General features: G+C 41.3%; 2 protein-coding genes across 10 annotated transcripts in view; one reads left to right on the top strand and one right to left on the bottom strand.

Annotated features, from left to right (window-relative positions):
- Positions 1–14,020, top strand: part of LOC115442972 (serine/threonine-protein kinase WNK1) — a 58,629-nt gene extending 44,609 nt beyond the window's left edge. For 6 of the 9 annotated variants that reach the window (XM_030168215.2, XM_030168216.2, XM_030168217.2 and 3 more), the window contains 21 exons: positions 1,100–1,196; positions 1,537–1,631; positions 1,767–1,959; positions 2,113–4,282; positions 4,486–4,700; positions 4,973–5,119; positions 5,318–5,543; positions 5,673–6,411; positions 6,594–6,703; positions 7,458–7,538; positions 8,068–8,250; positions 8,504–8,713; positions 8,959–9,074; positions 9,645–9,737; positions 10,199–10,303; positions 11,166–11,247; positions 11,841–11,972; positions 12,344–12,558; positions 12,750–12,926; positions 13,251–13,425; positions 13,872–14,020. In XM_030168215.2, the coding sequence (XP_030024075.2) occupies positions 1,100–1,196; positions 1,537–1,631; positions 1,767–1,959; positions 2,113–4,282; positions 4,486–4,700; positions 4,973–5,119; positions 5,318–5,543; positions 5,673–6,411; positions 6,594–6,703; positions 7,458–7,538; positions 8,068–8,250; positions 8,504–8,713; positions 8,959–9,074; positions 9,645–9,737; positions 10,199–10,303; positions 11,166–11,247; positions 11,841–11,972; positions 12,344–12,558; positions 12,750–12,926; positions 13,251–13,425; positions 13,872–13,921 (5,611 nt within the window). In that variant the 3' untranslated portion in view covers positions 13,922–14,020. The remainder of the gene's footprint in view (positions 1–1,099; positions 1,197–1,536; positions 1,632–1,766; positions 1,960–2,112; positions 4,283–4,485; positions 4,701–4,972; positions 5,120–5,317; positions 5,544–5,672; positions 6,412–6,593; positions 6,704–7,457; positions 7,539–8,067; positions 8,251–8,503; positions 8,714–8,958; positions 9,075–9,644; positions 9,738–10,198; positions 10,304–11,165; positions 11,248–11,840; positions 11,973–12,343; positions 12,559–12,749; positions 12,927–13,250; positions 13,426–13,871) is intronic. The other 3 variants (XM_030168221.2, XM_030168218.2, XM_030168219.2) reach the window with 3 other exon arrangements.
- Positions 14,021–17,717: 3,697 nt separating this feature from the next.
- On the bottom strand, positions 17,718–24,923 carry LOC119189389 (trypsin, alkaline C-like). The gene is made up of 8 exons (XM_037438853.1): positions 24,773–24,923; positions 23,188–23,309; positions 22,740–22,825; positions 20,772–20,836; positions 19,860–20,059; positions 19,406–19,565; positions 18,960–19,111; positions 17,718–17,869 (listed from the first exon to the last, which is right to left on the bottom strand). The coding sequence occupies exons 1-8, from the start codon at positions 24,807–24,809 to the stop codon at positions 17,768–17,770; spliced, it is 924 nt and encodes a 307-aa protein (XP_037294750.1). The 5' UTR covers positions 24,810–24,923; the 3' UTR covers positions 17,718–17,767.
- Between the last annotated feature and the right edge of the window lie 382 nt (positions 24,924–25,305).

Below are 25,305 nucleotides of genomic sequence, written 5' to 3'. Positions count from 1 at the left end.
ACCTGATCTCTTTCCCATCATGTCGGTTTGCCTTCTCACCGGACTATGAGAGTGAAGGAACAGAGTGTACCCGTGTATTGCGCACACACTTTTGCACTAATATCTCCTGCTTACAAAACTGATCTCCGTTGAGATTAGCCGCCGCTGAATTTCGGTTAGGAAGGAATCAATGAATGGTCATTGAAATGAGGAAACTCCTACACCAGATCTGCTAATGTTTGTACGCGCAGTAATTTACTACAAAATATTTCATTTAGAATTGTTCTCAACAAGCAAAAAATGACATTAATTTTATGACCTATTCGCCTTGGCCCGGTCTCGATAAACGTTTCCGGTGCAGTGTAACCTTACATAAAATTTGAATTTAACCTGCCTTACACTAAAACGTAAGGCGCCCATCCATCACGCTTTTAAAATTGTTAGATAAGAATGTCGTTCGAATTTGTAGTAATTAAATTTGCATCATAACGGGTTATTAAAGGTGAATGAATTTTGATATTGTTTAATGTATTTCAAGGATATGTAAATTGTTTTACAGAATTTCATTCAGTCTCTGATATCAGTCCACTTTGAAATATTTATGAAGGACATTCGTATACGCAAGCTTTATGACTATGTACGTAGAATTGTAATAGCGGCGATAGCCTAGTTGGCTGAGGAACGGACTGCCGAGACGAATGTCCGCAGGTTCAAATCCCAAAGGTACCTCTGACTTTACTAAAAAAAAGAAATGTGTGTATTCTTTGTGAATTATCGCCTGCTTTAACGGTGAAGGAAAACATCGTGAGGAAACCAGCATACCTGAGAAGTTCTCTATAGGAATTTCCAGGGAAGTTTACCAATCCGCACTAGGCCAGCGTGGTGGACTAAGGCCTAATCCCTCTCAATAGTAGACGAGGCCCGTGCCCAACAGTGGGACAGTATATTATAATACAGGGTAGATATTATTATGCAAAATTCGATGAACTTGAATTCGATGAAGCTTGTAACTTTTTGATAAGTCCGTTCCACTTCCCATGAAGCAATACGCAATATACCGCAGCGTCAGTTTGAATAGCAAATCGGCGAATTATAAATAATGTTTGTTCCTTGCCTGCAGAGAAAGAAGTGAGAAGAAAGCCCAGATGTTGTTCAACCAGGAGGTGATGATCGAGCAGAACCGGCAGCAGCAGCTCTTCGAACAGCAGCTAAGACAGGTGGGTCTCGAGAATTGGACTTTGTTAGTGTATATTCTTATGTTTAGGCATATATTTGACCTTGCATTTATAAAGAAAAATAATAATAACCCACAGTCAAAGCAAGCAAGATGTTATCGGCACTGTATGAAAAAATAATTAGTACGTGTCATTGGCTGTATAGTTTTGTCATTTGTCTCACTGTTGACAAAAATCAATAACTTTATAGATTATTTAGACATTTTTTGTTTCTTTCATACGTTAATGTGTACGCGAGCCCTGTTTCTGCAACATTTCTTTCATTTTGAAAGCACCTTCAATTGCGCTATAAAATAACTTAATTTAAATACTCTACTTGTAGATGAAGATGATGCAGAATCAGCAGCCAGGCCCTGTGGACCAAGTGAAAGCCGGTCTTCTGAACGGAGTTGGACCGCAGCCTCTAGCAAATGTGCCGTAAGTGCAATCCCATCATCACCTCTTTGCGCATGTTTAAAATTCTTTGTCCTCCGAGATTTGCTTACTGCTCGCGATCACCTAGAAGTTAGTTATCAAAAAGCGAGTGGTTAAACGAGTTTTGTTTGGCGATAGGCTAGACCAACAGTCCCAACTCCTGCAGGCGCAACAGCAAGTCCTTCAGCAGCGGATCCACCAGCTGAACAACGAGGAGACAGCGATGAAGTTGCTCCAGCACAACTTCATGCAGGCGAGGATGTCGCCGTCGGACCAGCAGCATCTGCTGCAACAGCAACAGGTGTTACTCGAGCATAAGCTTAAACAACAGGTATTGACATTTTGAGATAGTCTTTAAACGGTTATAAATTAGAGTCTGATTAGATTATAGTATTAATTTTGTGATATTTCCCTATTTTTGTAATGGACAAATAAATAATATTCAATTCAGTATTCTAAACCATTTGGTTGGTTGAATCCGCAGGCTTTAATGGAACAGAATCTCCTCAACCAGCACATGCTGGAACAAACCGTCCAAGGGCAAGTTTTAATTGATCAACAATCCCAGCAAATTCTTGAGCCAGCCGTGTCCCAATCGCAAATCCAACCCGGCCTTCTTAATCAGCAGCTAGCGGCTGCGGAGATCAGCAACCAGAACCAAGTGCTGCAGCAGCAGATTATACAGCAACAGCAGAGCATCATCGCGCAGCAAGCGGCAGCTATACAACAGAAACAGCTAGAAGAACAATTGACGGCGCAAGAGAATATAATGTCCACCCCGCAAACAGTCGTCAACAATCAAATCCTAGATCCGTCGTTACAGAACTTGCAGAACATATTAGCCCAGATCATACACAGACCAGACACGCTTCAGTCGAGAAAGGAGTCTGAATCAGAAGCTGTACCGCCTCCGCAACACCAGCAGCAGCACCAGCAACAGCAGCAGCAACAGCAGCAACAACAACAACAACAACAGCAACAGCAACAACAGCACCAACAACAACAACAACAACAACAGCAACAACAGCCACAGGTGCCCTCTCAGCCTGTCCCTCAACAGCAGTCTGAAATTGAACAAACTCAAGAGCAAGACTTGCAGCAAAAAATGCAAAACCTGATGGCCGCGCAAATACACCAACAAAACGTCGCGTATCAGCAAAATCAGCAATATGTCCAGCCTATTTTAACAGCCGCCGTGGACCCTGCTATATTAGCGCAGCAACAGCAAGTGGCGCAAGCCCAACAGCAAGTAGCGCAGGTTCAACAACAGCTCAACATGCAGAAGCAAATGCTGGCTCAGCAACAACTAGCACTTCAACAGCAAATGTTGACACAACAACAATTACACATTCCTGGGCAGACGTTATCTCCGCAACACATCAGGAATTTGCAACATCAACAGTATCTAGCGCAGCAAGAGTTACAGTTACAGACTCAACAGAACATTATAGACCAACAAAACTTGGCGTTGTTGGCACAAAAACAGCAACTGATGGGACAGCAACATCAGAAAGTGGAGGAGATGTTGCGAGCACAACGACCCATGTACCAAAGGCAGGGTTCGGAACAGAGTCAAATAAGCGGCGCCGACGTACACGATCAGCAGATGATGATGCCGGATTATCAAAAACCGCCGCTGCAACAACAGGTATCCATCGACCAGCTTCAGTACCAGAACCAATATTTGGATATGCAAAAACAACAATCGCTGCAATCCGATGAACATTACCATCAAGTCCATCAAATGCAGGGTCAGTCACTGCCACACAACTTACAAATGGCGCAGAACTTTAGCGTGGTGCAGCAGGACAGGCAGATATCTAGTCACGAGGGCACGCCCGTTCAGAATTATTCTGCCAACCCACTGCAGATGTACCAGCCGCAGAGTCAGACGGTGCAGATGATGCAGTCGATACCCTCGTCGGTGGCGCAGAGCATGCAGCAAGACATGCAGATGAACGTCGCGCAGACGATGCCCCAATCGATGTCATCAGTGCCGCAGCCGATGCAACCGATGCAGTCGATTCCGCAGCCTGTGCAGTCAATGCCGCAGCCCGTGCAGACCATCCCGCAGGCGGTGCAGTCCATGCCACAACCGGTGCAGACGATCCCGCAACAAACGCATTCGCTGCCGCAGCCAACATCAATGCCACAGAGTGTCCAATCAATGCCGCAGCCGATGCAAGCGATACCACAACAGACCATGCCCCAACCGGTTCAGTCGATCCAACCTAGTCAGATGCAGATGCAGCCGATCAACACTCATCCCCAACAGATGCAGTCGCAGCAGCAGCAGATACAGTCGATGTCGCAGCCGACACAAGCTATTCCACAACCGGTGCAGTCAATTCAGCAGTCGATGCCGCAGCCGATGCAGTCAGCACCACAGCCCGTACAGTCAATACCGGCAGCTCCTTCGCACCCAACCGCGGCGCATCCGCAGCCGATACCCTCGCATCCTCCACCGCAGGAGATGGTGTTGCAGCAGCTGAGCTTACCGACGGAACAGATCGATAACGGGTACCAAGCCAACGGAGGGAAGGAACAGTTCCTGACCCCTATGAACGAGTACCCTGCGGGTGCGCCAGCGGATCAGACGCGGCAACAAGAATTGGGCTCCGCTGAGGAAAGACAGTCCGAATCACAGTCAGAGGGTGAGTTTAATCATTTATATTGTATTTGAATATGTCAATTATAGAGTAATTTAGAATTGATAATGTTCGGTTAGAATCATCTTGTAATTATGTTCTTTTGGAATGAACTTTCTTTACTTTGAACCACTGAGCTACTCTTACAATTTTACTACTGAATACCTTAATTACTCCACAAATAATACTAAAGAAACCCCACATTACAGCGAGCACGGCAATCCCATCGCCGATCACCAGCGAGAAGCGCTCGCGCGGATCCAAGAAGCGTTCGCGCGAGAAGGACAAGCTGCCGAAGCTGACCGTGCTGGATGTCAACGAAGCCGCCACCGTCGTGGAGTGCCAGCTCGAGTCCAAGTCGAAGACTGTCACCTTCAAGTTTGACGTCACTGACGTCAACCCTGAGGAGATTGCTAGTAATTTGGTGAGTGGAATTTTGGAGAAAGGCGGGTAGATATATTGGTTATCGTAACTTAATGTAATGACAAAATAACTAATTAAAGATATACTATAGTGATAAAAGCCAATGACTCGCCTCCTATTACATGGAACTTGATATAGTTTCCTAATTATGCCTGTGATACCTGTAACCTTAAAACGGGAGAAGGTATCATGCATCTATGTATGAGATTACAATATTGATTGAAACATGTTATTATTACATATATGTTGTATCTTAATGTATATCTATTGTAGGTGTCGAACAACCTACTCCCGGAGTGGCAGAGCGCCACGTTCATGGAGCTGATTAAGGACATTGTGAACCAGCTGATCACCAACCCCGGTGTCACGCCCGTACTCAACCCGGCGCACCACTCCGCACTCAGGCTTAACATTGATAAGGTACCATCACATTTTGTATGGTAACAACATGGTACTCAATGAATTCCTTCCACGCAGTTGGTGTTAAAAGGAAGTGGTCTTGAAGTTTTTTGAGTGCATCAATTTAGAAATAATCTCACCGGTGTGTGAGTTTGAGGCAATTTCTAACATCATATTGAATCACGTTAATTCTTGATACATGTGTGAATTTTTACTCAGACTGACTACGACTCCGAGACAACCGAACGCGAGGAGAATCTCACGGACTCGAACCAGGACAACTCTGAGTGCACGACGCCGACCGCGTCGCACGACAACATCGCTGCCGAGCTCGCGTACGACCAGCCGGGGGATGCGCCCGCGCAGGACCCACTGCCCGAACCCGTGCCACGGCACACGCATATCGACACCGTTGCCAGAAAGATCAGCACCGCGTCTTCTATAGGTCAGTAGGGTATACAAGACCAGTCTTTATATATAGTGTTAGCTTGAAATAGTTTGTGTTTAAAATTAGTTTTGCGACTTCATGGACTAAAGTTACTCAGAAAATTCAACATATTGTTTTTTGTGACAGGATCAAATCAATCGGACGGCGGTTCGATAGCGCACGAACGCTCCGGTAGCACGGAGTCGCAGAACGGCGAGAAAAAGCCTTCTAAGCCGACTCGTAAAATATCCCGGTTTCTAGTCAGTCCCGTCGTGGATCGGGACGAAAACGTGCCCGAGGAGAAGACTGTTATAGCCGAGCCGGAGAAGCCGCCGGACCGGCCCCCGGACAGGCCGCAAGAACGGCCGCCGGACAAAGAGCCGCAGCTCAACGGACTACCGGAGAAGGAGCCGGTGCCGCCGCAACCCACAGTTCCTATTCAGTATTCAGTGCAATCGCAGTCGCAGACGTCGCAGACCGTCACCGAGCAGCGGCCGGTGGAGGTGCAGCCTGAGCGGCCGCCGGAGAGGCCGCCGGAGGTGAAGCAGGAAGTGCCGATGACGAGCATGCCGATGCCTATCGCCAGCATGCCCATGCCGATCACTAGCATGCCAATGCCGATCACCAGCATGCCCATGTCGATGCCGATCAACCAGACGTTGCTGCAGCCGAATCTGACGACTCCGCTGCAGATAGCAACGGATACTCCGTTACTGGGGCTGAGCCAGGTGGGCACGCCGATGGGCGCAGAGCTGGGGCTGAACGTGCTGGGACCGTCGCTGCCGCTGTCGGCACAGCAGACGCTGACGCCCACGCCCGGCGTCACCGACGCGCTCTCCAACGCCGAGAACATACAGAGGATGCTGTTGAAGCAGAATATTATCAAGTGAGTTTTATATATGATTAGTGATTGAATTCACATATTCTCAGTCAGAATCCTTAAAAATCATGATCATCTAATACGAGTAAAATAGACAATCATTGTAGTCATGTATCTCTTGTTACAAATGTTTTGACAGCTACAAAACTAGAAAGAGGACGCGTGCAATATTTGCCATCTCTTTCCAGTCAGCAGCAGAATCTCTCCGGGCCCAATCTGCTGGGTCTCCTCAACCAGCCGGCCTTCCCGCAGCCGGACCTCGGGCTGCACACCACCATCCTCAACAACGCGCAGCCTGGTAAGCCCAAGAGTTGCAGCTTGTACTGTATCTGATAATGTTTGTCCCTTAATACCTCGTTTGTGTTAACTATACTAGAGACCTTTTTGGTCATTTAATCTTAATATTAAGATTGACTGCATCTGTGTTATTACATATTTTCTGGTCCTTCGAAATTTTACGGAATGTATATTTATGTTCGTGTCCTGTACCTAATGTTTTTGATTTGTTAAGAGAGTTAAGTACAAATAGAGATTCTGATTTAGCTCAATGTCTAATTCATAAGTACCGAAGTTTGAATAGATTTAATCCTACCAAAATAGATAATATATTAGTATATTTTTAAACATATAATTAAATTATTTTAGTACAAAAGAACACTCTTACCTCTAGAACTTCAGTGAATATTTTTTATTTATTTATAGCGAAATGCATGTTATTGTTCTATAATGAATAACTAAAACTTGTCTCACACTGTGCATTATCATTAGTGATACAGTTTCCATTGTGATCACTATTCCGTCGGCTTAGGGGAAGATTTGCCAAATCCTAACTAGCCTTCTTTAAAACATCATTTTTACAAAATTACAAACGGCATCCATATTTTAAATCATATTTTTATGTTCAAGTGTCAAGTACAATAAAAACACTTATTTTTCGAGTAAATACTAGAACGTGATTAGACGTATCGCACACCCTTAAGCCGACGTCACCCCCCATCTAACCCATTGCCTGCGTGTTGTGTGGTGTGTTGTGAGTAACGCTATATGTGCAGCGTCGTCGATGGGCGCCCGCCTGCCGCCGCAGTACCCGCAGTACTACCCGCCCATGCTGGGCACCGCCAACGACTTTATAGGTACGTACGCACTGGCAGATACACGGGAATTTGACCGCAATTCCTTATAGCTTAATTATACGGAAATTATTTAAGGAAAATATATCCACAAATTTGAGAGGCGGAATTGAATAAAAAAAAACACCAATGGAAAGAATCAAGGAAAAGTAGATATTTTAAATACCCTTTTTAATGTTCATATGGTTTTATTAGTTCAGGAACCGCCTTGAGACTAACATCTGATTTTTAAAACGACACCCCTATGTTCTATGTTGAGCGGCTCCTTTTTCTGCACTTAGCCCGTAGTAGGTCGGGCCCTTGTGCGTAGGATGCCGGCTATGGTTCTAGCCAGCCCGACTCCTTCCTGAAGCGCAGGATCTTTCTTGTTCCTTCTCAGGCTTCTCAGAGTGAAAAACGACACCCCTAATAACGTTACTCTTGCCTTACATTAAACTCTGTTATTTTAAAAGATGCAGTTATTTCCCTGAACAGTTCATACTCTTGCTAACATGTATAATATAGTATTGATTATATGTATGTATTTGTGCAGCGGCCCAGCAGCAAGCGTTGCAGACGTCGGTGAGTCAGCTGGCGGGCCAGCAGATGAGCCCCGCGTTCGGGCTCGGGTTCGGGCTGGCCTCCCCGCTGCCGATGGCGCCGCCGCTGCATCTCCAGCACCAGAACATCGCGCTCAACCAGAATCTTATGGGACAGAATCTTGGACAAAACTTAGGTGATTAGCATGTCATTATATATTGGATCATAGTCAAATAGATTGGTTCAAAGAGTTTGACTTAGTTTTTACTGTCGTGTATTTGCTTCATATCATAGTATTGATTCTTGACCGGGAAATAAAAATCAATAAGCCCACTCTACCAGAGCAAAGATGGGAATAATTACTGTTCCCTACAGTAATGTCAAATGAGAACAGACTATACCAAAGGTAAAAAACAATTTTCAACAAAACTGTATTTTTCATTTTGCAGGTCTAGCAAGTCAAAACTTAGGATTAAGCGGTCAGAATCTCATTGGTGGTCAAAACTTAGCGCTGGGCGGGCAGGCGCTAGGCCTGGGCGGACAAGCGCTGGGGCTGGGGGGGCAGACGCTGGGGCTGGTGGGGCAGAACCTGGGCCAGCTGGTGGCGCAGCGGGCCGTGCACCACGCGCTCACCAGGCGACCCATCGAAGTCGATATGAGTTAGTGCTCAGTGTTTTAATTAGTCATTATTTTGAAATTCGGTAAAAATTATACATTCTACACATCAAAATTATAATATTGTTTTTAAGTTTATCATAGATAAAATTATCAACTAATTTAGATATTTTTCTATCTGCATATTGATTGTGGAAACCATATACAATAACATGAAATTGTACTTGTATAGGTCTAAAACGAGTACTAATTTGTCGCTCGCATTATATGTTGTTGTTCGTCGTCGCAGGCATGACAAACGTGAACTCGACGGGCTCGTCGCAGCCGAGCACGCCCAACAAGAGTCACTCCTACAGCGAGTACATGCTCTCGCTGCAGCACAAGCTCGCCTCCATATCCAACAGTGTGAGTACACCGCACACGTCTATTCATCGGTTTTAATTGCCATAATTTTTTCGATCGATCGAAACAATGGTTCAATCAGAACAAAGTTTACAGTAGACTGCCTAGGTGGCGTAGTTGTACTGCATGCACGGTACGGCAGCGCTCTGGGGTTGTGGGTTCGAATCTTGGGGTCGGACAGTGATATTTGGGTTTTTCTGTTCAGTATCAGCCCGGAGTTTGGAATTTCTGCCCGATATGGCGATAGGCTCGCCCCCTATCACGTCATGGGACGGAACACACTTGGCGAAAAATGGGTGTCCTGGTTGCGCCTCTGCATACCCCTTTGTGGAGAAATGCGTGATGTGTGCGTTTGTAGAAGAAAATGTATGTGATATGCATTACCGTTAAGGCGTTTGGATGGGGTAATTTATTGGAATCGGCCATGAATATATCACACATTTATATGATCGACATTTCATAGTCGTGAAACGATACTCTTTAGAAATTTTCGGCAAAAACAAGTAATAATTTAGAACACAAGTTAATGAGATGATTGGTGTACCCATGTTAATTATGATCCTCGTGTCTCAGGGCCCGGTGTCCCCGCAGTCTCCGCTGGAGTACAGCCCCGCGCTGTCCCCCACGCACAGGCAGATGGCGTCACTCTCGCACGCTATGCAGAAGGTAAATCATTGTCAGATGCAACTCATTGTCTTTATATTTAATACTAAGTAAAAGTAATTGTCATATAGGGCATTTAAAATTAACCTATCAATTCACTATCAGTTGATAAGCGACTGCAGCCAGCTCTGAAAACGACTTTAATAGGCATGAAAAAAAATCTATGTTTATTAATTATTTTTTTTTGACAGCACGACAATATATGGGTTTTTACTCACCACCTAAAGCCCAACTGAAAATATATATTTTCACTTTCATGAATCTTACTTATGCTACAAGTAATCAAGTTTAAACTAAAAGAGGTTTGACGTAATATTTAACATTATACCGAAGATTGCATTCAGCATTAACTGTATTATACGTTAACTATTGGATAAAATTGATTTTGGACATTTTGAAACAGACTGTAAAAAATATAAGCAAACTATTGGTAAGATAATATTGACTCATATGTGTGTGTGCAGTCGGAGGGCGCGGAGGCGGACAAGGCGCGCCACGTGGCGCAGCTCGCCGAGCTGGACCACGAGCTCAGCAAGATCAGTCTGCACTACAAGCACGCGCCGCCCAAGGTACCATACCACCGCACCACCACACCACCACATCACTACATCACCACATCACCACACCTCACCACACCACCACACCACCACATCACCACACCACCACACCACCACACCACCACATTATCACATCACCACATCACCACATCACCACATCACCACGTCACCACACCTCACCACCTCACTTCATCTTATTATCACACTTGCATCTTTTCAATTTAGTCCTATTTTTATATTTGAATTATTTCGTTGCGGGATAAAGATAGATTAGCGAGACTTGCCGAGCTTCATGGCTCGGTGTAATAAAGTGCGGACAACTGCTGATCCTGGCTTATAGCAGTTGCTATGATAGTTTACTATCACACTTGCATTGACATCGCACGTTCTAGCAACAACTCAATTGGCTTAAATAGCTCCATGATCCCATTACATGTTTAATGTTCAAAAACTTAAAGGTCGAAGGCCACAACCAAGAGATCGAAAACAGCATCGAAAGTGTACTTTTACAGTTGAAAGAGAATGTTCGTGACATATGTAAACATTGCTTGGATGTTATAAATATCAAGTTTATGAATACTTTTTAATTTCTGACGAACGGGTAGTGGGCTTAGAATATTGCAAAAAAAACACGACACGGCTCCGTCTTGTTTTATTGTGAATATTTGAGTGACTAACACGATATTGGTCTCAATAAATCACAATATTACAATAAACTACTTATGCGTCGCGTTTTTTTTTGCACATTCTAAAGGCGCTGGTTTATTATTAATATACACTCGTATGACCTAAACGGGACCTTACCTCCGATCTAGAATAATGTCCTAAATGTGTCTCACTCGTGGTTGTATTAAAACTGTACGTCTGTGTGCAGGACGTGTTCATCGAACACAACCCGGACGAGCACGAGATGCTCGCGGAGACCATCAACGACGCCGCCGTCACCACATACGAAGGTACAAACTGGAATTATTGTTAGCAATTTGGCTAGAGAAACCGTACTCTAAATAGTTATCCAATATTTACAATCATACTTTGGTTTCGCGGAGAAAGTCCCTTATTACTACCGCCCAGCCTACATGCGGGGCGACTGAGCGGTTATGCTGGTGTAAGCGTGCCTTACGGCCCGGCGTTGAGCCGCTCGGATTTACAATCATACTATATTTGTCAATATCTACAGCGTTTCTATTTTTACATATGAATTTGATAAGGTGCTAAAAAGAGTTGTATATTCATATAAGAATTCGAAATTAACAAGGTTTTAGCTAGTTTCCAGGTAACTTTTATATGCTAGTGAGTAGTAAAGTAACACTCTCGTCTTCAATACAATTGTTCGTAATTTATTTGATTGCGACTAATAATTGAGCATTAAATAGGAACAATTTCATTAACTGTAGTACAGTTATAATAATATTTATTTATCCTAACTATAGTTTCTGACTACAATTTTAGTTATTGTTCTGAAAACCTTTTGCAAATTTCCATGTTAATCTGAACACCACCTTATATTTGAAATAATTCATGTTGTATTGTATGTTTGTCTTCGTAGCAGCGGAGGTGGGCGTGGGCGTGGGCGGCGCTGGCGGCGGCGCGGGTGGCGGCGCGGGGCGGTTCGTGGTGGCGCGCGCCGCCCCCTGCCCCGGCTACGCGCTGTGCCGTCTGCTCGCCGAACAACGCACCGGTAACTACCACACCACACCACTACATCAAAAGGCTATTATACAATATATCATGTTGTTTAGCAATTATAAAAGTTACACAATTTACTGCCGTGGTAAATCAAACTAGGCGACATTACCGGAGAGAAGTCAGGCGTAGGAACAAATGCTGTACATGGTTTCCGAGGTACGGGGGTATCATACCAATAACTTTCAGACTCCGTGCTGTGTCCCAGTAATACTGAAACTTTAAAATACTAATACTTTCAAAATAACAGATAATCATATATGATATAGGTGACTTAAAATTATAATGAATAAATAATTAAAACATAAATCATTATATTTGTGACGACTAATTGATAATATAATTTTGCAACGTAACATTTTACAGCTAAAGAGCTGGTATCACAGCGGCACGGGTACGAGGACGGCGAGGCGGAAGCGGAAGGGGACACCGAGGCGGAACCGGACACGGAGGGCGCCGACGCGGACGTGGCCGAGTGCGAGACGTACGTGGTGACGGAGGCACGCGCCGCCACCTACCTCGTGGGCGACGCGCTCGCCGGCACCACCTACACGCTGCTGCACCCCGGACGCCAGATACAGGTCTGGCAGTATTCACATATAATCTGATAAAATAAAAAAAACTAGTTTTGTTACATTCATGTAAACATAAGAACTCAAAACTTATTTTGATTTATCCTTGGACTTGGATCGAAGATTAATATTGCGATCGTTAGTGAAATATCTGTTTATCCATTACTACGTGAGCTATAGTATTAAGTGTTATATAACAGAGGCCCGCGTGCATATCGAGTCCTGTGTCTCCGGGCGAGGCGGAGCGCAGCTACTTGGTGCTGGACCCGGCGCGTGACGTCACCTGCACTGTCATCGACCACGCGCTGCGGCTCGACGCCGACGACGCCTTCCGGCCGTTTGTCGACGACAAGTTCGCATACCAGCCCGCTGTCGAGGTAACCATCATAACTTACCAACGAGAAAAGGAGCTCGGTGTTGTATGGTTATTGAGATTTCCCTGCTTATTACCTGTTACTATGAGGCCTGTATAGCATCCACATTTATTAAATTGTTTTTATTACTTTGGATGGTTGTTTCACGGCGTGTGTAATAATTACGGTGGAGTATAATGTCTATATCGCACTTTGTCGTGAGGTCATTAGTGTTTTGTTATATCAACGACAAATATAGTATTCGTAAATGGATAGGAACAAGGGTTATTCATCAAGTCCGACATTAGTCAGTATAATAGTTGTAATTGTCACGTGTTGTATTCACAGCCGGGCGGCAGCGTGCAGGGCGCGTCGGAGGAGCTGTCCCGGTGGTGGCTGGAGGCGGAGGGCGCCGCCCCGCGCCCCGCCCCCTCCGCCGCCGCGCCCGACCCGCGCCTCACCACGCTCAGCGCCGCCGGACTCGTCGCCGACGTGCTGCTCGACGACAAGATCACCGATAAAGGTACCACCAACATCGACTACTTCACACGCATTCAATCGTAACTACCTTCATTGCATTGCAGTTTGTATGGAATTAATACATAGTTATTTGTTGCGGATAAACAATTCTGTATTTTTTTAGGTGATTAATTATAATTAACCGTAATAGTCTGATGTGCATACGAAACACTTTGCATTTGAGTGGACAAGTTATTTACAATTGTTGAATAGTCACAGACGTAGTTGTTTTATGAAACGATTGTACTATTAAGGTTTCGGGTTCGATCCCCCTCGCAAAGTAATATGGTTTTTTCCACTCGTTACTATCCCGGAGTCTGGAATTTGTGCTCTACAGGACAATAGGGTCGCCCCCTATAATCGAAAGCCGAAAAGTGGCACCAGTTACCCCTCCATGGATACAAGGTGTGTATGATGAAGCATTGGTTAATGTAATGTTGTTTGTTGCAGTATTGTGCCGGCAGGTGGTGCTGTTGTCGGTGCGGCCGGCGCTGTTATGACAAGTGTAACGACTCACCGTGTACCTTATATTTATTGTACGACTACCTTGTAACATATATATCATTACTCTAAATAAAATATTAACATGTGATATCTAAGTGATGTTTCATTTTGAGACCATTTTCAGTTGTCAAATAAGTTTTATTATCATATATAGTATAAAACGGCGATAGTTTTTCTAAAGTTATGTGTGTATTCTTTGTGAATTATCGCTTGCTCTGTAAAAGAAAACATCATGAGGAAACTCGCATGCCTGAGATGTTCTGTATAAGAATTTTGAGGGTATGTCTCTCTTAGTTCTAAGGCCTGCACCCTCTCAGTAGTAGAGGAGGACTGTGAGCTGTTGTGGGACAGTGTATATATGACTGATATTATATACACATACTTAACAGACAAACAAGTCATGAATAAATTGTATGACAGTTGTAAGTGTAAAATTGTCAATCAATTGTGTTGCTTTTATATTATTCATGCATACATGGCTTTTGTCAATGAATGGGTAGGCAGGGGTACAACCAGCCGGCCTAGCATGCGCATCACGAGATATCTCGAGAACGAGAGTAGACAAATTGTCGATGTCGATAAATATCTCGTTTTCTCTAACATGCGCACCACGATCGACAAATTCCTCGTTGAAGACATAAGTTTACTCGTGAAGACAAACCGATGTTGCCCATTGAAATATATATTCTAAACATTTTATTTTCTAATATAGCTACAATGGTTTTAGTTCATTCAATTTTTATAGATCTATGATCCAATTAGGTTTTTGACGTTTTATGTGACAGTTTATGTCATAACAAAGAGCATAATGTAAATAAAAACGTAAATAAGTAAACAAATTCAAAATTAATAATAATATTGTACAATATAATAAGGATTCTAAAACAAAATAACAGCTCCGCCCTATTTTGGAGTACGAAGTAACAAGACACAAATCAAATAAAATCTAATAAGACAATTATTTGTACGAGTATATGGTGCCCAAGCCGGACTTTACCTCGGGTGACTACGCCCCGCCGTGAGAACGATGTACCATAATGCCTAATGGAATCAGTAGTCCAATCGGGAAGGAGATGGCTGTGGCTTTGGGCCTCACAAAATACCCAATTGATGTAAGTATAGTGAAACAATAACCTTATTAGCAAAACACCAATGTTGTAAGTTGAACTTTGCAGCCACAAAGCTCAAGTTTGTTCTTATTCGATGGTAATTGATGTTTTTTAGTATTAGTGTTTATTAAAATATGAAGTAAGTATATATTTTCTTTTTGTTTTAGTTCCGTGAATCAAGTGCCTCTACATTCATTGGAATGTCCCCAGCCCAGCAGTCAACACCATGTTGAAGAGCTTACCAAATACTACTCCCAAAAAGTTTTTTGTTGCTCGGTTTGAACTTAATACTTTAATGAAAATATGTATTTTTATAACCAGTTTTTAAGAAAAACTACATTTTTAAATACTTAATATCATGTATATATACTTCGTTAGGTATCTTTATTTATACACTAGATAAAACATCTGTATGTTAGGAAATTTGGTTCTGTTCTGTTGTGTTCTTGTTCTGTTGGTTTAGGAAATTAATAATATAAGTAAACTGCAGCAATTACTTGAGAGTGCAATTTCTGTTTCTTGTAAGTGTTCATAGTATTTCATTACAGTAATAGTAGGAAATTTGTTGTATAACAAGTTATTATGAAATATTCTATTGTTGCCTAAATTTGTGTAGAAGATTTTGTTGTAATAATGAAAACTATCTTGATATTTAAAATGTGAATATAATAAAATATACATTATTTACATAGGAAAATATCTATTTATTATAATTGAGGTCATCCTGCTTGTGAGACACTTGCAGGTACTGATAATTGTACAGGTTCTTCTCACATATGATGGTCATTTATAATAGTTTCCTCCATTGGAACACTGTAACATAAAATACTGCATTACCTACAGTTACTTAACAATAGTAATATAATGTGAAGTTGTACCAGTGGTAAAATAATATAGTCAAACAACTATTTGAAACAGTGTATAACCATATATCCATTATTGTTAAGTCCATCAGTATACAATCAGTGTAAATGAAGTTTTTAATAAAGAAATAAAGCAAGATATTGTTTGTTCATATTGTTAAGTTGCATAGTAATAGTATCTTCTCTGATACCTGGCATTCACATTAAGAGTTTTGCTGTTTGAATCCATAATGTGACATTTTTTGGTAACATATAGGTACTAGTTTTGCAAAACATTATGGTAAAACAAGTTACTCATTTGTATTTGTAGTATTAAAATAAACAAAATTAAAACTGCAATTAATCTGATTAAATAGTTCTTATTACCTCATTAGTTGGCACACTAATTTCATTTTTATGAAAGGTATCATGCTATGTATTAATTGTGAAGATATTTCTCAAAGTACATTCATTTTTTATTTCTATTAACTCTAATAATTAATTAATAGTACATTACCAGTTGAACCTTGGTGTCACAGGCATCCTTCCTCATTTTTTGATATTGTGCACTTTGTGGCTCATTAGGAGGTAATATTTTTATATGGGTACAATCTAAGAGCCCTAACATACCTTGCACGTAAAATTCACGAGTCTCACCTGAAAAAAATAAAAATGATTCCATTATCTATAAATCAAAATACTTCAATTGATATTAAACTCAGCTACTTATGTAATTAAGTATGTAATAAATATATTCAATTACCTTTAAACGGACGGCTAATATAATATTTCAATTAATATTATATTTCTTTAATATACAATGCCATTCGTTTTGTAGCAAAGGGATATCATAAATCAATTAAGTATAATATGTCTTCTTTCCACTTTACACGCCTCTCGTTTGTCGTATATCGATATTATTTTACTATAGTACGATACCACCATCGCGTTTTAACGAATAAATTAAATTGATAATTTTCTCGGTTTATCTCTTCGTACAATATCAAAGAAGACAAATATCTCGTTTACATGTGTCAAAAAACGATAAAATTATTTGCTCATGTTAGGGTTTGTAGACAAAAATACCACAGATTAATAAAACATTAATTTTTCTCTACTTTTCTCGTGACAAGTCGAGAAAATGAGTGCGCATGTTAGTGTCGGTACACATATAGAGATAAACGACAAAATCACGAGAAAAAGTGTCAACAAAATTTTGTCGTCGTGCGCATGCTAGGCCGGCAGGGCTGCCACTTTTCGCTTAATATCCTAGAATGAAATAACGTGCATACAAGCCTAACGCCATATCGAGTATAAATTCTAGACTTGGGTGATATTAAAAACCCGATATCACTGGCCAACCCGGGATGAAAAAAAGATCTTAAACCTTAGAGCATTAGTCATGCGCAAATCAACTCGCGTGCCCCACACAAGGCTTCCGGTGCCCGTTTCTTGCACTTGGCCCTTGGTTATACCTTTTCCACTGACAAAAACTGAAAGAACTTTTTCCCAAGACCACTCATCTACATCTTAACCCTATAAAAATAAAATTATTCAATTCCATTTGAATACTTGAAAGACGTGAATACAATATACTACACTTACAAATAGCTTGTTAATTATTGAGTAAAATATTTGTTTAAAATTTATATTATATTCAATATTTTTTTCCAGTGTACAGTTTTAGCAACCATCGTTATCTTAAAGTATCGTCACGGGCGCCGCCATGCGCAAATTTTGCAGCTTGCAGGACTTACTGAAAAGTCTATATAACTATTGATATATTGCCGCTAGTGTCAACGCATGTGGAAGCTCTTAGGCAAATGATTAAAACTCATAACAAACTTAACAAATTATCACATTTATTTAATTTAATACATCACATTACACGTTAAAACTGAGAGAGTCTGGCGCAGTATGCCGCGGACACGGAGACTAGGAGGAGCAACGCACTGGCGCTCTCGACACGAGAGCCGCCGCGCAGTTGCGACACCTGGAAATGCAGATCATTATTAATCTGACAAAATTCATTACTGATTTTCCACGAATGTCGAACATCGAAAATCCGACAACTAGATTTATTTCAATGCAATTTATAACCGTTTAGAAATAAATGACCAGCATTTTTTTTTGTTATTTATTAAATAAACCGGAAAATGTGATGATGTTTGGATTTGGTGGAGGTGAATGTACATACTTTTGGACTACAAGCAGTAAATTTTCCACACAGACTATGTCCTGGATTAATTAGGCCACTTTTTATCCCTACAAATGCTCTTTTATTCCGGGAAAACATCTACGTGGGAGAAGCGCGAAAAAATTAGTATTTAGTCAAATAAATTTTGTATTTAGTTCAATAAATTATATTGTTAACAAACACATTACCTAAATGTAGTGTTTAGATAGGGCATGATACAACTGATAACTGTTTTATTTGCGGATTACACGCGGCTTACACTATCGCGGGCAGCGTCTCTTTATTGATTGATGAAATGATTTGATACACAGAGTTTTTATTAGACAGTAATTTTTACTCGCGACCATTTAATAGTCATTCTACAAAATAAAATAAAATAATAAGAAATACAAAGAGGACTTATTGATTGTTGTACTTTTTTGATTCAAAATACATAATGCACGGGATTGGAACTATTTGTTATTTTATTTTAACGAGCGAGTGAGTGCCCTCGTGATGTCATGGCTGACCAGAAATAACTTAAAAAACTGAGAAATCATTATTTCGATGGCGGCCTGTCAGGGAGTACTACCCATTTTATTATTCAGCTATCCTCACGATTGCATAAAATGCCGTAACTACGACGGTATCGGCGGAGGTTAGGCACAGGGCGTAGACTCTGGAAGAGTACGGAAATGACTAGATCAGGACCAAGTTTAGGGTCATGCTTGAGCGCAGTTATCGGAGCTCCCATTGGGCGCATAAAACGCTATTTACGGCACTGCTGGCTGGCATAATTGTGATCACCGACGAAGGATAATCATCTCTTGCCGTAGATATTTGATCTGGACACCACAGCCCTTATCAGTTAGATATCCGTAAAAAAATAACCTAAAGCAATACTAACGGTGTTTGTGATCCAATTGGTGTAACTAGCGACCCTGGCGCTGACCCCTGGGAACAGGGGCAATGCGCACCCGTAGCCCCACGAGGTGACGCCCACGACCACGTTCCTGTAAAGCAAGGGTCCTCCACTGTCACCCTGGCACGCGTCTCTACCTGCAAATTAAAAGCTTTGGTACAACACATAATAAATAATGGGATAAAACCCTTAAATCTGTACGATTTAAATAGCGTCCTAAGTGAATAGTGACTTTCCTTTACATGCTATTACGATGATATTGGCGTAGACATACAGAGAAGTCAAAACATTGCTCTTGAACTAATCACATTTGGTACTTATATGTCGGAAGTAGGTACTTTAACTGGCAGAGTTATTTCTTAATACCAAGCCGGTTCCGATACTTGTAAGCGAAACTTCAAAAACAGTAGCTATGGCAGCACTATCTCTACCTCCAACGTCCAGTACGCCCGCACAGATCATGTTGCTGGTCACTGGATAAGGCTCTCCCCTGAGTTGCTCCAGCATTGTGTACCGCTCTCTGCAAACGGCGTGGTCTATCTTGTAGACAGATACTCCGTTTAGAATCGGCGAGGTCGCTGGATTGGTCGTCTGTAATATAAAGAAACCTAAGGGTTATCTCTGTCATGAATCATTATTGTAATCACTATTTAGTTACTTTTTGGGTCGAACTGCTGCAGTGACACCGGGGATTTGTTTTAACGGATAAAGCTATCCCCGATTATTTCGGGCTGAGGTTTGAAAAGTGTAAAATCCACTGAGACGACTTACCATCCAGTGATTTATAGTTTCTTTAAATTATCCCTGTGGAGTTTAAGGCTTAAAAACTCAATTGTGAAGCCTTTACCCCAGCACGTCAGTATAACACAGGCTTAAAAGACTCACGCTAGTTGTTCCCCAACCGATGTGGACAACAGTGGCGTTTTTGGGAACCACGGCGTCTGCCAGGGGGATCCGTGCGGTGCCCACCCTGTCACTCCACTTCACATGCCTGTTCAACAGCATTATCGCGATGTCGTTGTCGCGGGGTATCCTGTTGTACCGCTCGTGCACCACTATGGTTGACACGCTGTGCACCTTTCCACCTGAAGGTCAACATACCATGGGTGAGATAAATAGATGCCACTCTGTTCACTTCTCAAGTTAGCTGAAACCCTGTTAAATGAAAGTTAGCATCTTAAAATCGTTGCTATTTAATTGATATCAACAAAGTCAAGTTATATAATTTGATTATGAGTTTTGTTTTTTAAAAGATGTCGACTCAGCTGACAATAGCTCGTATATGACAATTCAAGCTTTGTTTATTAAATAATTAAACAAATTAAATGTTTACTTGAGAACCTACTCAAAGGTGAGATTGATTTATTAATACGGCCCTATGTCTTAAGATGACGACTGGAGTGCTACACAGTACTTCCTTGTAATTTAAAATTAGTATGATATTCTATTGTTTATGGGCGGCCGTATCGCTTACCGTCAGGTGAAACACATGCTCGTCTTGTCATTCAATAGCTCATTGAGGTGGCAATGCTTGTCACATAGCTGTATCTAATTGGTATTTACATAAGACAATAGCACGCGTATCAGGAATGGCACATAGGGAAATATTTGAGCACGCTAATTATATAATCACCAAAAATATAGTTGGGATCTAAAAATCTCTCCACAGAAGCGCCCAACGCTGATACTGGGTGGTATGTTACAGTCATATTATTTTATTCATAAATAATGGCGTAATAATTAATAAAGATTCTCTAGACTAGACTCTAAATAGCGGTTATTACCATGAAATCTTACCGGAATTAGCGTTCGAACTGCCGACACGGACGGAAAACCGTCTGGGGCCGACTTGGATGCCCTGGCTGAAACAAATCATTGATATATTTTTATACAATTTAACTCTACCGCATTTGTTGTAATATATGCTATCTCTTATATTATGTAGGTATAACTTGTGGCTGATGGTAACCAGAGGCGGCTCTAGCCCATGTGCCGCCCGTGTGATATCAATTCCTTCGTGCCCCGTAGGAGAAAATGTAATCTTTAATAAATTTGATACTTAATATTAAATCAAAAGTTGTTGTGTAAAGTAAAGAAGCCGCTCGTCGGCCTTAGCATCGGCGTGGGTTGTTTGAGAGCGCCAGTGTCGCGAGCGACACATGTCTCTTGGAAGGTGTCGTGTCTGGCGCCCTCTAACAGACTGCGCCAGTGTGCAGCGCACACCCTGCACAATAGTAAAGCCGCCTCTGATGGTAACCAACAAATGGTAGCCCGCACGGACTTTTTGTTATATTCAAATACGACTTGCCGTCGACTTACTAGCTATTTTGATTTTTAGTAAGTACCTCTCTTATATTATATTATGCTGCAAGAGTGTAGCTTTCAATTTAGAAGAGAGAGGGCAAAATCTCAAATATTATCCGGGGGAGAAGGGAATACTTACGAATCGAAAATTTCATCATGTAAGCATACAAAAGTATTTGTGTAGAGTGCAAAGAGGAAGCAGTGCTTCCTTCTGCCTCAACCTTGTAAAAGTACACCATGGGATCCTCATTCTGAAGTTCCATTCCAATCTTTCACGCATTTAAAGCCATTCATAACATGTAATATTTAACCAGTGGTGTAGCGTAAGTGTTTTTAGCTCGAACCCAATATTTGCCGTCCCAAAGCAACGAGCGAGAGCGAGGGCTGTTTCAACAAAACAAAAATAAGAGCGACACACGTGCATCCTAGACACTGGTAGACACTAGATAACAAACACTCCTAGACAAGCGGCGATAGCCTAGTTGGTTGTGGAACGGACTGCCGAGACGAATGTCCGCAGGTTCAAATCCCAAGGGCACACACCTCTGACTTTTCTAATAAATCATGTGTGTATTCTTTGTAAATCATCACTTGCTTCAACGGTGAAGGAGAACATTGTGAGGAGACATGCATACCTGAGAAATTCTCTATAGAAATTTTCGAGGGTGTGTGAAGTCTACCGCACTAGGGCAGCGTGGCGGACTAAGGCCTAATCCCTCTCAGTAGTAGAGGAAGCCCCGTGCTCAACAGTGGGACAGTATATAATACAGGGCTGATATTATATAGACACTGGTAGGTACAAGCGACGCACATGTTTACATTTTGCCGCCTCCTACAAAGAGCCGCCCGAGCCGGTCCCTCCCACCTTCCCCCGTACAAGTACGCTACACCACTGTATTTAATACAACAACGTTCTAATAACATGCTTTGTTATCAAATTATATAGATTGCGATAAAATCTTGTTATAGACAGATAATATTACACACTAATATTCAACATTCGATATGAATATTGGCACAAACTTATACAAACGAGCAAATAGATCTGTGGCCCGAGCTTAGAACCCCAAGCGCATCAATGGCTCTTCCGGCTTTAAGCTTAGGCCTTATACTAACTTCCAACGAATACGACTAAGTATATGACCCATAACGCATAAAATATTGCTTTTGTATTGTGATTGTTTCATGTAATTCAACTTTGTATGTTCCCTTCTATTTCACCTGCCTTAATTATTTGCCAAAATGTCAACATAAAACACGTTTTTAAACACATTTCTGGAATGATTGCTTAGTAGGTAATTCTACTGGCTGTCGGCCTGGCGACAGCACTATCTAGCCCCTCTTTTATTCATTAGCCCTAATATCACCCTTGTATTATATACTATCTCACAGCTTGGCACGGGCCTCCTCTACCACTAAGAGGAATTAATACATAATATTAAAAGTAAAACAGAAACTCACTCGTTAAAGAAGCAGTGAGCGGCGGTCAATACATGCCGCGATGTCAGCAGCGAGCCACCACACAGAAGCTGAGAGTTGTACAGCACCTAAAAAACGTCAAATGAATGGTTTAATTGTATTGCCGTGCTGAGATCTCACGTTCTATCCCCGAGTCAGGAAATGATAGAGTTTACGAAATGTTCAATAACGCATGGAGTCTGCATTGTTTCTCGAAAAAGAAATAAGGTTCGCACTCTATTAAACGTGATCAAATATTATGATAAGCAAAGTGTGCTTGTGATATGTATTAAGGAAAAAGATGTTGTAATAGGTACTTATGTGATCTGAATAATGCATATAGTGAAGGCATTTTATTATTCTTAAGTTTATTTCCTAATTTAAAGAGGTATTGAATCGTGAACTGCAATTGCTTAAATAACCAAAATCTTAAATATTAAGTTATACTCACTTGAACGATAAAGGGATATCGCTCTATGGAGACGGGTGAGCCGCCGATGATCCTGGAGTCTGTAATAGATGTCGTGGGCAGCGGCACCGTGTTCACCTGCCATTCCTCCGCCTGCGTTGTCCCTGATAATTACATGTTGCTCGGGGACGCGTCGCCAGTCCGTTGTCGGCCCTCGCCACACGCGTACACGCATCACCCGAGCTCCGTCGCGATACCGTCTTTAGTCCCTAAATGTATTTGCGTTTATATTGTGTAGTTGTGTATATTATTGATTATGTGTCAATTACAGTAAAGTTGTTATAATGTGTCTAATTTCACATACTTCTCTCATACATGTGGGAAGGGAAATGGGTAGGGAAGAGGTTAAGAGAATGAGTTCTTAAGATAGAATCAATGTAATATAAAATGTTCGACTAGGCTTGGACTTAGAGCGGCTACATAATATTAGTAATTGGGTATTGCCAAATACTATAGAAACATAGATATTCAAGATGGGGATCATTTAGTGAAAAGAGATCGTCAGCAAAATCGGCACTGCGCAGGATCGGTTTTTATTAGTTTCAGAGGCATTTGACCCCTCGGAATCGTCCCGTATAAGCTGAAGTACTGTACGCAGGTTTTCTAGTCGGTGATACCGGTGCAGTTTATCTAATGTATTCTGGGCTTTCCTAATTATCCGATAAAGATAATTGGTTATCTATGATTCAGGTTCTACGAATGGTGGAGTTTTATTGCAGCATATCTATTAATCTTTTTACGCGAAGAAGTTTTAAATCGTTTCAAGGAATTTTTAATAAAAAAGTGATAAAGTTTTAAATCAGGTAATATTACACTTATAAAATATGCTATCTTCTAGCAGTACTGTGGCATATTTTTATTTTAACTGCTTTAAAACATGACTAACTTGTCTAGCATTAAAATTTGTGCCCGATACGACGATGGCATAAGAATGGATCATATAGGATGGAATTAAGAAAATATTCGGCATTCTGAGATTACTTCTACCGATCATCCTTGATTAGTCAGAAGTAAGATGAAATTTATAGCAATAGTAGATTTTTAGTCAAAAGTTACTGTAACAAAAAACAGGGGATACGGGGGCCTTACCTGCTTATAATCGTCTTCGTTTATTGTAGAAAATAAACATTGGCGTGTGACACATTAGGTACACGCTATGACAAATGTATTGATAGCCCATAATCAACATTTTTCACCGATAACAATATATTTCGAGACAATATTGATGGCACAAAACTTGTATCTCAGTGGGTCATCTACAGACTACTATAAGTGCTCCGTATGGATCATCTATTGTCAGTAATGTACACATGTATTTAATAATATGTATATACATTAAAATAAGAATATAAGTGTTAAAGACATATAGTTTGAAGCATTGTAGCTCCGTCTTAAAGTGTCTAGTAGGATCATCAATGATTTATGCGAATTCTGATTCATACATTACGAAACAGTTTTCAAAACGTCTATAGAAATTGCACAATGACATGATGATACTTCTGATAACTCGCAATAACCATTCCGAATAACGACTTTTTACTGAGTTAATAAACGTAGAAGTACTTACCGCACGCGGCAAAAATAAACAACACACACCACAACATGCTTAGTCTATTCGGGGAGCACTGTCCGAGCTGTCAACATCAACTCGATCGGTTGATAAAAAAACTGTTATCAATCGAAGTGATAATTCATTGTGAGAACAAATACGTTGACAGTAAAACAAGTGTAAGTTGTTTGTGATATCCGTGTATTATACTTTCATCTTTTTTTGTTTTTAAAAGTGACTCAGTTGTGTTATGGTGCGACTTCAGGATGAGGTTTTGATTTCGGCTCTCGGTTCAAATAACATCTGGGGTTGTATACTATGTATGGACCTAGTAGAGACTAGACGGAATTTCCGTGCTTTCCGGCATTTTTGCCATGTCTATTGTAATCAAATCTAACAGCTCATGTGATAAGACCCTTTCTTTTAATTTTATCCGTGGTGCTTATCTAGTTGTAATCGTCCCAATCCTTGAGGTTAAAACGCCTCCTTAGTTCATTATTTTGTCTTCCGTTTTGCTATGGAGGGAAGTGGACAATTAATATTTTCCTTCT

The sequence above is a fragment of the Manduca sexta genome, chromosome 3, assembly GCF_014839805.1.
Source record: "Manduca sexta isolate Smith_Timp_Sample1 chromosome 3, JHU_Msex_v1.0, whole genome shotgun sequence".
Classification (NCBI taxonomy): domain Eukaryota; kingdom Metazoa; phylum Arthropoda; class Insecta; order Lepidoptera; family Sphingidae; genus Manduca; species Manduca sexta.
This window is presented reverse-complemented; position numbering and strand designations above follow the sequence as displayed.